This window comes from Phallusia mammillata, chromosome 4 (assembly GCF_965637545.1).
Source record: "Phallusia mammillata chromosome 4, kaPhaMamm4.hap1.1, whole genome shotgun sequence".
In the NCBI taxonomy this organism is placed as follows: Eukaryota; Metazoa; Chordata; class Ascidiacea; order Phlebobranchia; family Ascidiidae; genus Phallusia; species Phallusia mammillata.
This window is the reverse complement of record NC_137255.1, coordinates 4,002,096-4,017,952: the sequence shown is the minus strand read 5'-3', so window position 1 is coordinate 4,017,952 and position 15,857 is coordinate 4,002,096. Positions and strand designations below refer to the sequence as shown.

Sequence of the window (15,857 nt, the reverse complement as noted above, 5' to 3'; positions counted from 1 at the left end):
AATATAGTAATATTCGGGCAGAACACAAACTTTTGCTTTACGTTTAAACTCTAAATTTTTAGAAACGCACTGCCTGCACACGCCATTTGCATCTATAACCTTTCACAAAATTTCACCACAAAAATTATCCACCCTAAATACGGACAGCGCTTCTGGCATTAAACAAATATGTTTTTGGGTCCGTGCCTTCTGTGGTATTACTGACCTAAAATATTAGTTGTCGGGAGAAAAAGGTAGGCCCACCTGACAATACAATGTTAATGAAAACAAATGATGCGATTGTGACTTGCATCGTTTAAGAAAGAGGTTCTCGAACTTTTTTTGTCGTAACGTTCGCCTGGCAATATTTCAATCACTCGTGGTACCTACACATAAACCTACCTACATTTAACCTACACATAATTTTAAAACTACAAAGAAACTAGACAGAATATACCTAAGCGAAACAAAACCTGTAGTTAACAACTCTCTGTTAAATTGATTCCTTGCAAAAGTATTTGCACAACAAAATACAGACTGAAATTAGTTTAGATTCGTAAGATTTTTTTTTTTAAAGGCAGTTTATTACGCCACAAAAAAAGACTAAATCAATTGAAAAACATGTGCGAACGTCCCTGGGATGAAATGAGCTTCATAAAAGTGACAGGAACTTGGTTTTCATGGCCGCTTTATGTCTATCCGTCGCCTTACTCGGGTTTTTGCGCTCGTTGGTACCAATAGCACGACATAATATAAATTTTTAATTCTTACGTATATTTTTCTTTAAAACAACACCATGAAAAAAAAACGACACGAGAGAAATAATTAAATCCACTAATCACAGTATATACAAGGTAATGAAATAAAATATGAAACAAAAACTTTACACTTTCTGCAGGATCAGGACAAATTTCCATTATGTGAAGGAGTAACGCAAAGAAGGGCAACAATTTCATTTGCTGGACCACTTAACTCGTGTAGCTCGACCTGCCTCGATGACGACTTGTTAAAGGCGGCTACAATGTAAACTATGATGTTCATTGGAAATTGTTTGGAGAGTCTGATCTTTGCATCTCAATAACAGCTGACTGATCAACAGCCACACATATGTCTCTTCTTTCTTTGTATTCTTGAATAACGTTAAAGGCGAACGTCCAAATCAGCTACACATCCACATGGGATAAAAATAGAAGCCAAAAATCCCCGCCCGAAAACATCAAAGGCCACGCTTATATAACAGTGCGAAACATAGGCCGGTGTACGAATTCTTTTTCTCATATTACTTATATTATTTATTTTAAGGTAGCCATGTAAATTATAGTGCGATAGCGCCATATAGTGAACATCAATGCTTTTTACACAGGGTGGAAACGACGCGTTCTACACGATTCACGATTGCGGAAACACTGAAAATGCCGACGGAAATATGTGTCAAAAGGGAATAAATACTATGTTTACTGTTAGATCTTTCTGGAACCCGAAAAATGGCTGAAAATAACTTATGACTACCATAGAAACGGAAATATAAACATTAGTCTCTGCAGAAATGAGGGTAAACACTTCCTTTTCGTGGTGTGATACGTTATTGCGCAATAACATGCTATAGATATCATAAACATTGCACAATAATGTTGCAACCGTTACACTCGCAATACTGGCGTAAATCCTTGTAATGACCTCTCGGGCAAAGCAAGAGCAAAGTGAACACACGTGCTAGTTACAACTAGAGGTGCACCGAATCGGCTTAATTTCGGTTCGAAGCCCAATATTCGATAAAATCGGCCGAATCATTTATCACATCACGCAAATTTTGAAGCTGCGCGTTTGACATGAAAATATAAGTTTTTCTGCCAGGCAAACAGTGCTGCTACGCACAAATAGTTGTGTTTCATTATCTCAGTTCTGTGACTTTAAGGTGGCCTTGGCCATGGTTGACATTTCGGCAACCTGAATATTCGGCACATCACTAATCATAACACAATTACATGCATAAACAAACACCAATATAAAACAATATGGTGTTGCATAACTTTGCAGTATTGATCATTATCAACCAGCTATTGCAGTAAAGCAGTTTGTTGAGGTTGGAATTGAAGATTATTGGGTGCTTCCACTTCCTGATTTCCATCGCAGTTTAACTAGAGTGGCCAAATGTAACAGATGACCTATCGGACTGCTTCTGTACAAAATGCATAAGTAAACCATTCGTTTTTATACAGTTGGTTAATTGGTAACCATAGACAGTGTATAACAGTGCAGAAAAATTGTCTTTGGTATTTTCCTGCTGGGTCTGTTTTACCACTAGTTCTTCTAGATCAGCGGTTCCCAAACTGGGGTCCGCAGTCTCTTAGGGGTCCGTGAGGCAAATCTGGGGGGACGGCGAAGCGGTTCAAGTAATTCTATAATCTTATTTATCGTCAGTTTGTGCCACTAAAAAATGTTTAAAATCAAAGTAGAATTGATAATCGCCTGTCTCTAATGCTAAAAAATGGCCTTTATTGAATGACAACTCTCAATGTAATTGTTCGCGCACAATCGTAATGTTTTTGTCCTGTTTGTGATGTCACATGCTGTCTTTGAATGATTTTGTGCGCAATTTTGCATAACTGGCTAAAATCCTGCAATCAAGTTTTGTTTTTATGAAATACACATTTAGGCTTAAGGACCGCGAGCCCTCGAAATAATGGCAAAGGGACCGTTTTGAAAAAAATATGAAAAAGTTTGGGAACCACTGTTCTAGATCGTTGTTAAACAGGCCGTATACCGTTTAAAAATTTTGCAACAAATTTGTTTTTATGATAGGATGTTGTACTTGTGGTGACTGACACAATTATTGGAGACACTAAAGTGCACTACTACTTTAAAAGCAGCACTTCATGCATTAGGGCTGTTGACAAAAATACATGAAAAGAAACATCTATTTTTAACTAGAAAGGTGGCTTGGTAGAAATTGCTATTGCATATATACTGTAACTGACCTGTAGTAACTTCTCACGGCGAAGACCCCGAACGATCAATTAATGACCTTTTGACACCGTTTTCAATAGCATGCAGCCCTTAGTGTTCAACAATAACGTTTTGCCTATTTCATACATGACTAAAATATTGATTCTTGAAATGATTTGTCAAAAATGGCGAAACTACATTATGACGAAACAAGCGTTCTTAACTGTGTTTGTAATACCTACAAGTTGACGTTTAGTGACCCGTGGTTATTCCGCGGCCAAGGTGACAAAGAGAATTTAAAGACCATTAAAGGCTTTTGAGAAGTTAAGTTCATTTTGTCATCTTTATGTTGATCAACAATGTTTTGCTTGACATGCATATGATAACGTAGTAAAACGACATGCCATTGCTGCGCAAATACAGCTGATTTCTAATCACTGAAACGATTAGCTCGTAAAACGTCGGTCTGGACATCAAGCTGAGCACTCCCGCTCTGCATTAAACAGCCTTAATCATAAACCAGTGGGTTACTCCCTTGGGACTTTTATCTGACTGACAGTGTACACATATTATGGGCTGTAAAGGTAACCATTTGGCCTACTAAGGCAAACTTTTAAATACTAAACGAGTAACCTACTGCAAACAATTGTTTAGAATTTCAGCAAATGAGGCTTTGTATTTTTTGCCTAAAACTAAAACCGATTATTTCGGGGTTTAAGAGGTGAAAAAAAATTAGAACTTCAGTTACAAAATTCTTTAGAAAACCTTACATTGCACCAACCAACAAATCATGAAATTTCTAGATGATGTGCTTTAGTCAGTACAGTATTTTAAAAAATTTACGTTTCGGGGCCCTGTGGGTGAACTGGGTCATTCAGGAATAAACTTCAGGAGGATCAAATTTGGAACTAACATCTGTGTAAATTTGAATAAATTCTTGAACAAACGCATTAAACAAACCAGTGTTAGACAAAAAAAGAAAAAAAATGAAGGACAAAAATGTGTGTCCCCTTAAGGCAGTGGTTCCCAACCTTTTTGCAGTCACGGACCCCCTTTATAAATCTTGTCGGTCCGCGGACCCCCAACGTAATTTAATCTATTTTTCGTTTCCCGCATTATGCGTTATTATACGTTCGTTTTGGGGGGCAGAATTTTAATCAAACTTCACAGTCCGTTAATCTCAATAAAGTTCTGTACTGTTGCAGTCAATGCACTAAAAGAGATAAATGTGTTGTGATGTCACAATAGAGGTAACAATCACAAGTTTTCTTGATGCAAGGGTTTGATTAACAGTTTGCACTTACATACAGGATTGTAAAAACGGTTTGGGAACTTAAAAATATTGTACTGTTGTTAATGCTACTACAAATGTTTGCCTCCAGGGACCCCCTGAAACCGTCTCACGGACCTCTTGGGGGTCCGCGAACCCCAGGTTGGGAACCACTGCCTTAAGGAAAGGGGACCCATGACTATCATAAAGTTTGGGAGCGACAAGTTAAAACTCAACAATCGATATTCCGGTAAAATAATCATGCTATATGAGGTAACAACTATCCAAATCTCATCCAATGCAGACATTGTTTGAAACAGTCACCAATTTTAGAGGTTAATGGGGTAAATGTTGGGGCTACAGGGTAAAACAATCGATACCTAAAAATTGCATATTCTAACAAATTGTCCAAATTTCAACCAATTTTGACATTTTTTACAAATTAAACCATTTTTGGGAATAATGGGACAAATGGTGGGGCTACAGGGAAAAACGCGTTACTCAACACCTCAAAACGGTGTATTCTATAAAGTGTCCTGGGGTGACTGATGGGGCTCCTATAAATAACTAAACCACAATGACCCAAACTAGTGTCCCGTAATTTTTTTCCAAATTTGCCAAGGTTAAATTTTGACCACTAGATGTGTGTTAAGCAGCATAACCCTATAACAACAATAACGTCCACAAACACAAGTAACATAAGTGCGGTTGGCTTATCACACTATTACATCACAGAAACCTTTCGTTTGTGGTGTCCAGCAAAAAACATTTTACACAAACGTTTGGGGTTAGTGGGGTAAATACTGGGGTTATAAAGTCAAGGGGACATACAAATATTACATTCATGTGCCAATGATTTATATTTTCAAGGTAGGAATAATCATGAGGTAAATTAGCAATTTAAAATTTTGCCTTCCCATATTGATATAGTTAATATATAAACACAAATTACCTTTGTATGTCCACTGCCACCATCTAACATGTATTTTGGGATAAAATGAGAACTTTGAAAACCTCCATCTCTGACTATACCACCAAGAGAAGGAATTGCATTAGATACAGTTGACTTGAGTACAAACTGGAAAAAAATTTCCATGTTACAAAAAAACGAATTTAAAAATGCAACAAAACTAACAACTTGCACCTTTTTGCAACAAAAAAAGGCTAAATGTGGTCTTAGGTTTTGTTTATCATCACTTTTTTAGAGGGGGGGGATGTTAAAGGATCAGATTGTGACAATCGTTAGATACCTGCAAGAAGTTGCATGCTTACAAATTTACTACACATTGTTTGACAAGTACAAAAATAAGAAAATGGGTAAGTAATCATTTCCCTTTTAGATAAAAGAACACTACAAGTCTATATTTACACAATTTACCCTGTCCATAATAATGTCCTCAATCAGGGGAAGATTTGTCGGTTTTTCCATGGACATGTTATGGAATCGGAACATCATGAGAAATGTTCTGTCATAAACTATTCTCTCAAGAACATCAGCTTGTTCTGAAAATGCAAAAATAGAAACCAAAGGTTACTACGTTTTTAATAGGTTTCCAATCAGCTTTGTGTTAAAATACATCATGTGTTTCCTAAAGGATGCATTGGGCTGATGCAAATCGAAGGTGATGACCCTCACAAAGTAAATAAATGTATATTTTTTATGAGAAGTATTGGTTACAATGATACGCTTAGGGGCTTTTTTGGGCAATAAACCTATTACCCTTTTCCTGCTTTAAAACTTTAGGTTCAGCTTCTCTTTGCTCAACATCATTCACATCATCAAACAGTTGTTCCTTTGAAGCATGTGAAAAATGGTACACATTGTCCTACAAAGACAACATTGATATATATTAGAAGAAAACTACAATGTTGGTCTTAATCACATTACTGCCGCAATTACACTCATGACCAGTTCAACGCTTACTGGTATCTACATAATTGTTTTGCATTTATATTATACAAACCAGCATTCACTGATCCTCTACCAACAGTCCAAACAAGTTCAGCTTGTACATAGATAACTATAGGTAGTCTTTATAGGTAGTCTTTATGTTTGCAAACCTAAGAAAGTTTCTTATTCTAGTCATATTGAGTTGTGTTAACTTCATCTCCACTTCTACCTCTTTTTCCTATTTTTTAGCCATGAAACTACATCATAGAGTTTTCACTAAAACATTGTTGTGGGGTAGGGCAATCACCAGATGCAACTAATATGGTCATTACAAAGAATATACAATAAAGTTTAGGTACAACTAGAACTATTACAGTAACCAAAAAAAACATGTCTAAGTTTGTTTATACATCAGAGTTAATTCATCGGGGCAATTTCGTCAACCAAAGGGTGACCTTGATACTTTTTGGATTTGGATTGGGGAGTTTGATGTTTAAATTACCGAATGTATACATATATACAAGAACTGTAAGACTTACATAACTGTAATACACAAGCATGTTTTATTTATCTGGCAATAAACACCAGACACATGGGGCGCATTGGCTTATGCTTCTATTTAAGTTAATAATATTTGCCTGCAATTGTTTTGTTTTTGTGATCTTGAGAGCAAGGTTGGACATTTTATTTGCTACAGGGGACACTATTAAGACTTGGTATGGTGACAGACCGTAAGTTTTAAATACACTGGTATCCATCTTTCCCTCAAACTTGTTTTGTTTTCACACCCCCTATAGGCCTATTGGCACTTTTCTAACTGCAAAGTATTTGTATTATCTAATTTGGTAAATCTAGAGTAGGTTGATGTGAAAGAGGATTTTTCTTTATTAAGTAATACCCTATTGTTTTTAATCAAAACTACAAGGGTGGCGTAGCACATTTTGCCATTGCATATACACTATAACATATTTTGAAATGTTAACTAGGTCTTGTACAAAGGTAAAAAAGGTGACTCGAAGTAAACAGTAAAAGCAATTAAACAGGGATACAAAACTGCAGACCAAAAGGTTGCAAACGGGTGTACCCGAGGCGAAGCCCTACTGCTAGATATTGAACAAGTAGAGTGGTGTTGATTCCTGATCCTTGTTTAATTTCGGGTTATGTTGTTGTATAAACAGATAAACTCTTGGAGATGCGAGTAGACCCTCAAATAAAACCCGAACCACTGCAGAAAATTTTCTGACCCAGAACACACTGATACAAATTAATGGTCCTGGAATCTCTGTTTATACAACATAACCTGAAATTAAACAAAGATCAGGAATTCTGTCGCTTTTAATTCTTATGACCTGATGATGACAATAGTACTTGTCGAAACGTCGGTATGTGATCCATGAATATATTGGCTCGATTTTTTAGGCTCAGATTATTCAAAACCGTAAATAGTGTACCTAAATTAAATTAAACAAATTTTGGGGCTTTAGGGTTGAACACAACAATCAACACCTATAAATGGTGCACTCTAAAAGCCATCCAAATTTCAGCCAATTTGGGCACTGTTTTAAAATTTACTCATTTTAGGCGGCTGGCGGGGTAGATATTGGGACTACAGGGTTGAACATAGCACTTCCCCTTCAGGGAAGGGGACCCATAATTATCTTGTCTATAATGCAAACAACTTTCTTTAGATGTATTAGAATTGTGTGAAATGGACTCTGCATGTTGTAGTAGCAATTATATTTGATTTTAACCGGTAAAGCTTTTGTGTAGCTGAGTGAATCTAATTACCCACCTCTGCTCAAGAGGAAACATTTTTTATCAAAAATTACAATAGGAGACGATTTTCCTTAAAAGGTTGAAAACCACTCTTTTATATTTTTAGATTATGTCCCTATGATTAAATATTTTTTATTATTATTTCAGCTTGTTATTTTTAAGCTGTTTCAAAGCAACTTTTAGTTGCAATGGTTTTTTTTTTTTCAACATTTAAACCAGTCAAAAACCATTAACACAAACCACAAGTTTTGCATTTACAATTAACAAAAAAAATATTTACCTCAGTTTGATCGGGTAGGTTTTGAATTTTTCGTTTTCGTTTACCACCATTTTTTCTTAATCCTTGTTGAGCGGACTGTGTATTTTGGGAAAAAGTCTATAATTTGCAACATATTTTTTAGAATGTTAAACTGATGGTGAACGCCACAATTATGGTAGACACTAAAGTGCACTACTACTTTAAAAGCAGCACTTCTTGGATTCAGGCTGTTGAGAAAAAATACATTGAAAGCAACACATTTATAATAAAACACCAGACGAATCCGGTTAATCGCAGAATCCGTTTAATTGCATCACAATTAAAAATCCCAAACCGTCGCCCATCATTTGTTAAGAAAATCGTCCGGTTAATCGCATACCGGTTTATCGCATAAACCAGATATTCGCATCGATTTTTAACGAAATATGCGATAAACCGGTTTGATGACCTCTGTGTGAAAGTCAAACAGACCGAGTTTTTCGAATAAAAAATGATAATATGATAGTAAAATCCTCCGGAGGTTATCTCAAGCCGTACACATTGATCCTTTTTTGTTTGCTTCGCCAAAAGTGATAAAACAAGCGTTTAAAAAAAAGTGTTCAATGTGTCTAAATTACGAAATTGGTGTTCCGGCAAAGACACAGATTTTAATTGCTTACTAAGTGCGAACTCCCAAACCGTCGCCCATCGTTGATCACGTGACAGTCATGGTAATGTTGCAGCTGCAGTTTTGCTGAGTAAGCTAGAAAATAGCGCTACAATCTGAGTCTTAAAAGGTTTGCTAAAATCCATTATTCTGTTTCTCAATTGGATAACGGGTTATAATAGAAACTGATGAAGCTCGCCTTAGCGCTCTTGTACAGTACTGTAGAATGTGCCCAAGGGCTTGCTTACAAATATGCACCTAACCCTTTGCCGCTTAACGCGTTGGTTTGAACGAGAAAACGAAATAGGTCGGAAACAACAGGCCATTTTATGAGTATATTAAGCGAGATACCTAACACATCTTTTTAAATAAACCTGACTGCAAGAGAAAGCACAAATCAAGCGAAATGTAGCGTGTGCGACAATTAAAGAGTGTGTCTGTGTTTCTACTGTTTCTTCAACACACTTGAGCGATTGCACCATTGCCACGACAGCTATGAAGCATGACGTCATGTATTGCGCTGAGAGTAATAAATATAGTTTTGACTTGAGAGTACTTTTTTTCCAATTCTCTGAATCAAAAGAGAGTAAATACTGCTCCTTTGCCATAGTTGAGCGTCGCAACAACTTTGATTTAGCTTAGGAAGTAAAAATGAGCACTTTTGTTAACGGCGTATACTGTTTACATAGCAACCGGATTATCGAATAATCTCACGGTTTATCCCATCAAATGACCTTGGCAAATGGATGATGCAATTAACCGGATTGGTCTGTATTACATTCATGTGCCAATGGTCTACGTTTTCAAGGTAGGATTAATCATAAGGTAAATTAGCAATTAAAAAGTATTTTTCATACTAATATAGTTAATAAAAGACATAAAATACCGGCGTGCTTCCACTGCCACCATCACTTGACATATATTTCGGGGTAAAATTAGAACTTTGACAACCTCCATCTCCGTCTATATCACCAAGAACAGCCATTGCATTAGATACACTTGTCTTGGGTAAAGGCTGAAAACAAAAATTACCTTTTTACAAAAAAAGATTTTAATCATGCAACAAAACTAAAAACTTCACATTTATGCAACAAAAGAATAAGACCAAATGTGGTCTTAGCAACATTTTGTAATGCCTCAATGTTTTTTTATCTATCTACTACATGTTGTTTGAGAAACAAGAAAGTTAAGAGAAAGCGTCATCAATGATGTCCCTTTTGGATAAAAGAACAATACCAGTCAATATTTACATAATTTACCCTGTCCATAATAATGTCCTCAATCAGGGGAAGGTTTTTTGGTTTTTCCATGGATGTTGTATGGAATCGGAACATCATGAGAAATGTTCTGTCATAAACTATTCTCTCATTAACTTTGGCTTGTTCTAAAAATGTAAGAATAGAATTTTAAGGAAAAACTAGAAGAGTGGTTTAGCACATATTGCCATTGCACAGAAACACACACACATACATATATATTTATATGTATACATTCCACACTTGTTTTATAATCAATGCCACATCAGCCACTGTGTTTTATAACTTTAGTTGCTTTTGCAAGCTCATGAGTTACCCACAAATGCTTTTTGCAAATAATGCATTTTACGACATAACTATGAAAAATTTTGTTGCTATAAGTTTAAACAGGGCGAAAAAAGTCTTCAGAAAAAATTATGGTATATGATGTAAAAACTATACTAGTCTCATTCAATTGGGCCATTGTTTGCCAAATTAACCCGTTTTCGGGGTTAGTGGGTAAATGGCAAAACCTAATAATTAACACCTTAAAATGGCATATTACACAAACTGCCCAAATTTTATAAAATTTAGACATTGTTTAAAAAGTTAACCCTTTTTAGAAAAGCTAATGGGGTAATTGATGGCATTGCAGGGCAAAATGTGACAATTTACACATAAGTTTTCCAACTTAGCCAATTTTTTAACTTAGCCAATGTTTAGAAATTAAGGGGTCAATTGGGTGTAGGTGGGCCTTTAGGGTAATACATGTCAATGGATGATGATTTCTACCAACTGTCTAAATTTTATATAATTCGGCCAATGTTTAAAAAATTTGTCCATTTTAGGGGCTAGTTGGGTAAAACTTTGAGGCTGCAGGGTGAAACACAACAATCTACACCTATAAATGGCAAAATGAACAAACTGTTCAAATTTCATCTTATTCTGACATTATGTAAAAAAACAACCATTTTAGGGGGCTAGTACGATAAATATTGGAACTACAGGGTAAAGCACAACAAACAACACCATAAAATGGGTAAATGAACAAACCGTCCAAATTTCATCCAAATTCGACATTGCATTTTAAGGGGCTAGTGTGATAAACACTGGGGCTATCAAGTCAAACAAAGCAGATGGCACATCTATATGACTATATCTACCATATGTGATAGTTTCAACCAAATCAATCAAGATTTCACAGCAAAAGTGCATGGACAAACTTCACCGGAGAAAACAACAACTGAGTAAAATCAAGATGCAACCCCTTCAGGGAAGGGGACCCATAATAACACATTGCAGTGTTGATGATCCTCAGTAAACATAGCTGATATGAGACTATCAAAACGAAGAACTTAAGCACTGTAGCCACCAAATGTTATCACATTTATTTTATAAAAAGGTCTCCAATCGGCTTTGTGTTAAAATAAAACATCTGTTCCTCAAAGATGCACTGGGCTGATGTAAATCGAAGGTGAATACCCTCACAAATTTTTGATGGGAAGTATTAGTTACAATGATAACCTTAGATATGCAGAATTTCTTACCATCAGAAGCAGGGTTGCTGAGCTTTAGCAAAGCCACTACAAGCATTTTGTTGCACACCAAACTATTCTGAAACAAGCTCTAAACAAGTTAATGCTTACATTTTAAAACCGCTGTAAGTGTCAACAAACTTTTATGAATAAAACAATTTACTTTAGCTTGATACAAGACTCACAACAAACGTGGTCAACATTGTTTCGTGCTTAATCATCATAATTTTGTCCAAAATTAATTAACAAACTGTCCAAAGCTCTGTGCTCAGCTGTGTTAGTTTTTTGTGGGTTGTTAAAAAGTTACAGAAGTGTTCGAGGTTAATCATTTAGCCCTTCGCAATTAAGAACTTAACCTCTATAGACATTATAATTTAGGTGTTACAATCAAATCTAACAAATTGTATTGTAATCCACTCAAAGTCCTTTTAACAGCCTTTGCGGTCCTTTTAACACCCTTATGTAACCCTGTTTTACGATTGTACTTCTGTAAAAAATACCTCTTTGTAAAGTTGAGTAAGAAAATTATAGCTTAATAAAGTAAGATCAAGTTGTGAGAAAAGATTCACAAACAATTCCTCCCGCTCAAGAGGGTTATGATTAACCCACTGCATTATCCCAGTCAAAACAGCTTCTTCACAAGTCTGCAAGTTAGCCCAAAACCTGTTAGTCACATATACACAAAAATTTAACACTAAAACTACAATATACAGTTTACCACTATTGCCAGTAAGTATCTTTCAAAATCCAAAATTATACAGCTAAAGCTGTAAATTGCCATATCGTCATTTGTACTTTCCCAATTGGGCTGTTTACTTTTAATCAGGTGATTAGAATTTAAGGTGCAGTTTTACATGGTAAACCTAAATCACACACATGAAAGTTACATTAACTAATATAACTGAATTTTAGTTTTTTGGCCACATCATAACATGAAAAAAATATGTTAAGCGTATTCAGTGTATAAGTTACACACATACCTTGAGCCTCTGCTTAATGATAGCTGATATGCCTTCAAAATCAAGTAGCACAAAATCATCATGTTTCAGAACAGTTGTAAAGTTTTCAACAATTTTTTTGTTAGTTTTTGAAAGTACATCATTAAGGTTGTATTGTTGAGCATAAGCTCGAAGTTTCAAACAATTATCCACTGATACGATTTGAAGGATACAAGTGTTGCAAAATGCCTTTAGATCTAAATGAATCAGGGTATAATGTTGTGTGAAAAGCGGTAATTTCAAATGCATTATACCTTCCATCTTAGTGTACTCAGCATCTTTCAACACTGTAATCACATTATCTTCAGTTACATCAATATCGCCCAAATAAGCATATTCTAAAATGTTTTCCAACCTTTCAGGTGGAATCTTGTCAACAGGCACCACATCCACATATTTTCCATTCTTAGGAAAAAAGATTAAGGTCAGATAATTAGGTATAAATGCTATTTTTCTTGATTATTTTGAACAGTAGATTTATATACCGCATCTACTCGCCAATAGGCTGCGCCACCGTACAGATCGCACTATTAGTTGTGTGTTACAAAACTTTAATTTAGAGTTGACTCAGGCCGCATGCGAATTTTTGTGCAGCCGGCAAAGTAACTTCTAGAAGTTGTGTGTTCTACGTAGGAGAAATACTCTGTCAGATTATTGATTTCACATGAACCAATCATTCTCTATTAGTGGCATATGCAACGTTTTAATAGAATGATTGAAATAACCCTCTTTTGAATCAAAAGTTGCAATTGTTGCATCATTGTGTGCCATTGTTTTCACACAAAGCAATAAAGCACAGTTGGTTATTTCACTCCGCTGCACTGTATATATGTTTGTGTTTTATTACAATATTGATTTTAAAGTAGTTGATGGCTTTACTAACATTTACGTTTTTGGCCGTCACCACCCCTGTGCTAGTTAATGATTTTAAGCAAATTTATTTGTACCTCAACATCAAATTTAGTCCGAAAATATTTGGATGCAGCACCAAGAATACTTTCATGAACTGAGTAGTTTTTCCCTTCAGATTGAAGCACTCTGTCACAGTGTTGTTTTGCTCCTTTCCTGTCTCTAAAAAGGTAAGGTTTTAAAAAAATCAGTAAAAAAATGTTATTAATGGCATTGATTCAATGCAAAGTAACATACCGGTTCAGATAATCCAAAATATTTCCTTGATGTAATTTTTTATGATCTACGGATGGTCTCATGATGAAACACAATGATGATCAGCAAAAACACAAACAAATTGGTTACTACAAAAACTGTATTTCAATTTTCTTTTACTACTCCAGTAACAACAAAACACCATAATTATTCAGCAATGAACATCGTTTTCTGTATGCATAACAACAAGAAATTCAGTTGGTTGTTAGGACTGCTGTTTTAGCGAAGCTAAAAGTATTACTTCTAAAACTTCTAAAAAGCAGAAAGGTAATAATTATTCTCTTTGGTGTTGTGTTCAGACAAAAAATATAACCGATATTCTGCACATATCAAAACGAAGGTCAAGCAAATACATCCTTACATACTTTTTTTTTATAAACATCAAAGTAACAAAATTTCAACTTGGACTGTTTTACCACACAATTATGTTAACAGAGTTAACAGATTCTAATGTAATATGAACAAAAATTGTTCAATAAATAAGTTACTATACCGAACTTGTGCGCAAGTACATGACATAATAAACCGAACCATTAGCAAATAAAAAGAAGCAACTTTATGTAATTACACAAACAATGCTAAAGCATCGGAAATACCCTTTGCTAAAACATTAATTTTATCATACACATCTTAACATAGCTTTATCATTTACTGTAAACTATTGGCAGTATTTTCATAATAAAAACCTTGTAAAATTGCAAATATTATTTTGGTCACATTTATCTCAAGAACACAATCATATTCTACGAAAACAAATAATATCTTTACACAGATTAGGGCTAAATAACAAAGTGTAGTTTTGTAAAATCATTAAATGTGACACGGTCTAGAAAAAGGCATAGATGAGAGCAAATTTGGTCTTGTCTGGTGCATCCATCTATCTAGAAAACAAAGACCAATAAATGTTGTCACACCAAAATGAAAAGCATGCCAATTTAAATAATCTAATTTGATTTTTTGCATTCTGTCCTATTTCTTACTGATGATCTCATGGCGAAATGATTACTTATGATAATTTCAAAAAAGTTGCTAACAAAAGTGTTATTCTTTTTTCCTTACAGTGCTGCAATAAAATACTACACCTACACAGAATAACTGCCAAAAAAGCTGTTTTCATAACAGATAAAAGCAAGTACTCTACCGACCTCTTGAATGTATAAGATGCATGGGTTTGCTTTTCAGCACATAGCTAACACAAGCAACAGATAGTCTTGAAGCTTTTGAAAGTATTGCAGTTAAAAACATAAGGCCATGTACATTTTTTGTGGAGATTGACGTTCAGGTTAATCGATTATATTGTGACCAAACCTAAATGATGAACATAACAATACAAAATGCACATATTGTTAAATTATGTAATTATTCAAGCAATTTCTTCACACATTTAATTAGATTAAGTGAGTAAATTACATACATTTACTAACTTACTTGTCTGATCTAGATTTTTTGTGCTTGTTGTTTCCATTTACAGATGTCAGGAAGTCTTCAAAAATTTGTTATTCTGCATCAGGTCCCTACTGTTTTCTAAACCATTGCCTAAAAATTGACAAGTGCAAACAATACATGACATATTAACCAAGCAGCAGCAACGAAAAACAAACAACTCGTACCAAATGAGCAGCAAAGCAAACGGAGCTGTGACACGCGTAGGGAAATCCCCCAATCACAGATTTATTTATTTTTTGATAAAAAAGGCCCGCAAAGTAACGAAATAATAGTAGTGACTAAAATAATGGCTCAAATAGACGTAAATAGCGATACTCATTATCGTTCAAACGTGTCGGCAAAAGCTCATGCCATCATCAGTGATAACATTTAATTTAGACACGGCTTAGGCAGTATTGCGATTTTAAGGAAAATGATCGGCCCGAAAAGCTTTAAAAAATGTATTAAAGTTATCGTATTTCATCACTGTACTTGTTTAGCCAAAAAGTGATGTTAGTAAATTGCATTTTACTGTACTTATCGAGTCGGGTTCAATTTTTTTCAAACGAATTATTAAAAAGACAGAGAAAGATATTTTTTTTGAGAATTTTAGAAAAATTATTATCCCCGATAGTTTTTAAAAATTGGATTGAACGTATTTCGTCAACACTTGCGTTTGGCCGAGTTTTTTGTTACGCGATCATTCGTGACGTTTCTCGTTTCGTTTTTCTAT

General features: G+C 35.0%; 1 protein-coding gene across 3 annotated transcripts; it reads right to left on the bottom strand.

Moving 5' to 3' along the window:
• Positions 1 to 1,089: 1,089 nt before the first annotated feature.
• On the bottom strand, positions 1,090 to 15,273 carry LOC145223318 (kelch-like protein 2). Of its 3 annotated transcripts, XM_080089735.1 has the most exons (15): positions 15,128 to 15,273; positions 14,845 to 15,007; positions 13,682 to 14,580; positions 13,483 to 13,606; positions 12,790 to 12,940; positions 12,518 to 12,732; positions 12,038 to 12,181; positions 11,550 to 11,628; positions 10,027 to 10,151; positions 9,654 to 9,782; positions 8,143 to 8,238; positions 5,916 to 6,021; positions 5,574 to 5,698; positions 5,148 to 5,273; positions 1,090 to 2,158 (listed from the first exon to the last, which is right to left on the bottom strand). In XM_080089735.1, exons 3-15 carry the CDS (start codon positions 13,741 to 13,743, stop codon positions 2,114 to 2,116), a joined length of 1,527 nt encoding a protein of 508 aa, XP_079945861.1. In that variant the 5' UTR covers positions 13,744 to 14,580; positions 14,845 to 15,007; positions 15,128 to 15,273; the 3' UTR covers positions 1,090 to 2,113. The 3 variants fall into 3 exon arrangements, with proteins under 3 accessions (XP_079945861.1, XP_079945860.1, XP_079945862.1); XM_080089734.1 differs by lacking the exon at positions 14,845 to 15,007; XM_080089736.1 differs by lacking the exon at positions 14,845 to 15,007 and having other exon boundaries at positions 11,550 to 11,616.
• Between the last annotated feature and the right edge of the window lie 584 nt (positions 15,274 to 15,857).

Bases quoted from the DNA above. Each gene is read 5' to 3' on its own strand.
- LOC145223318 (XM_080089735.1), bottom strand. From the start codon at position 13,743: ATGAGACCATCCGTAGATCATAAAAAATTACATCAAGGAAATATTTTG. The intron at 12,733-12,789 runs GTATAATGCATT...TGATTCATTTAG, and splicing joins TGAGTACACTAAGATGGAAG to ATCTAAAGGCATTTTGCAAC. The intron at 6,022-8,142 runs GTAAATATTTTT...TTGTCTTTGTAG, and splicing joins ACCTACCCGATCAAACTGAG to GACAATGTGTACCATTTTTC.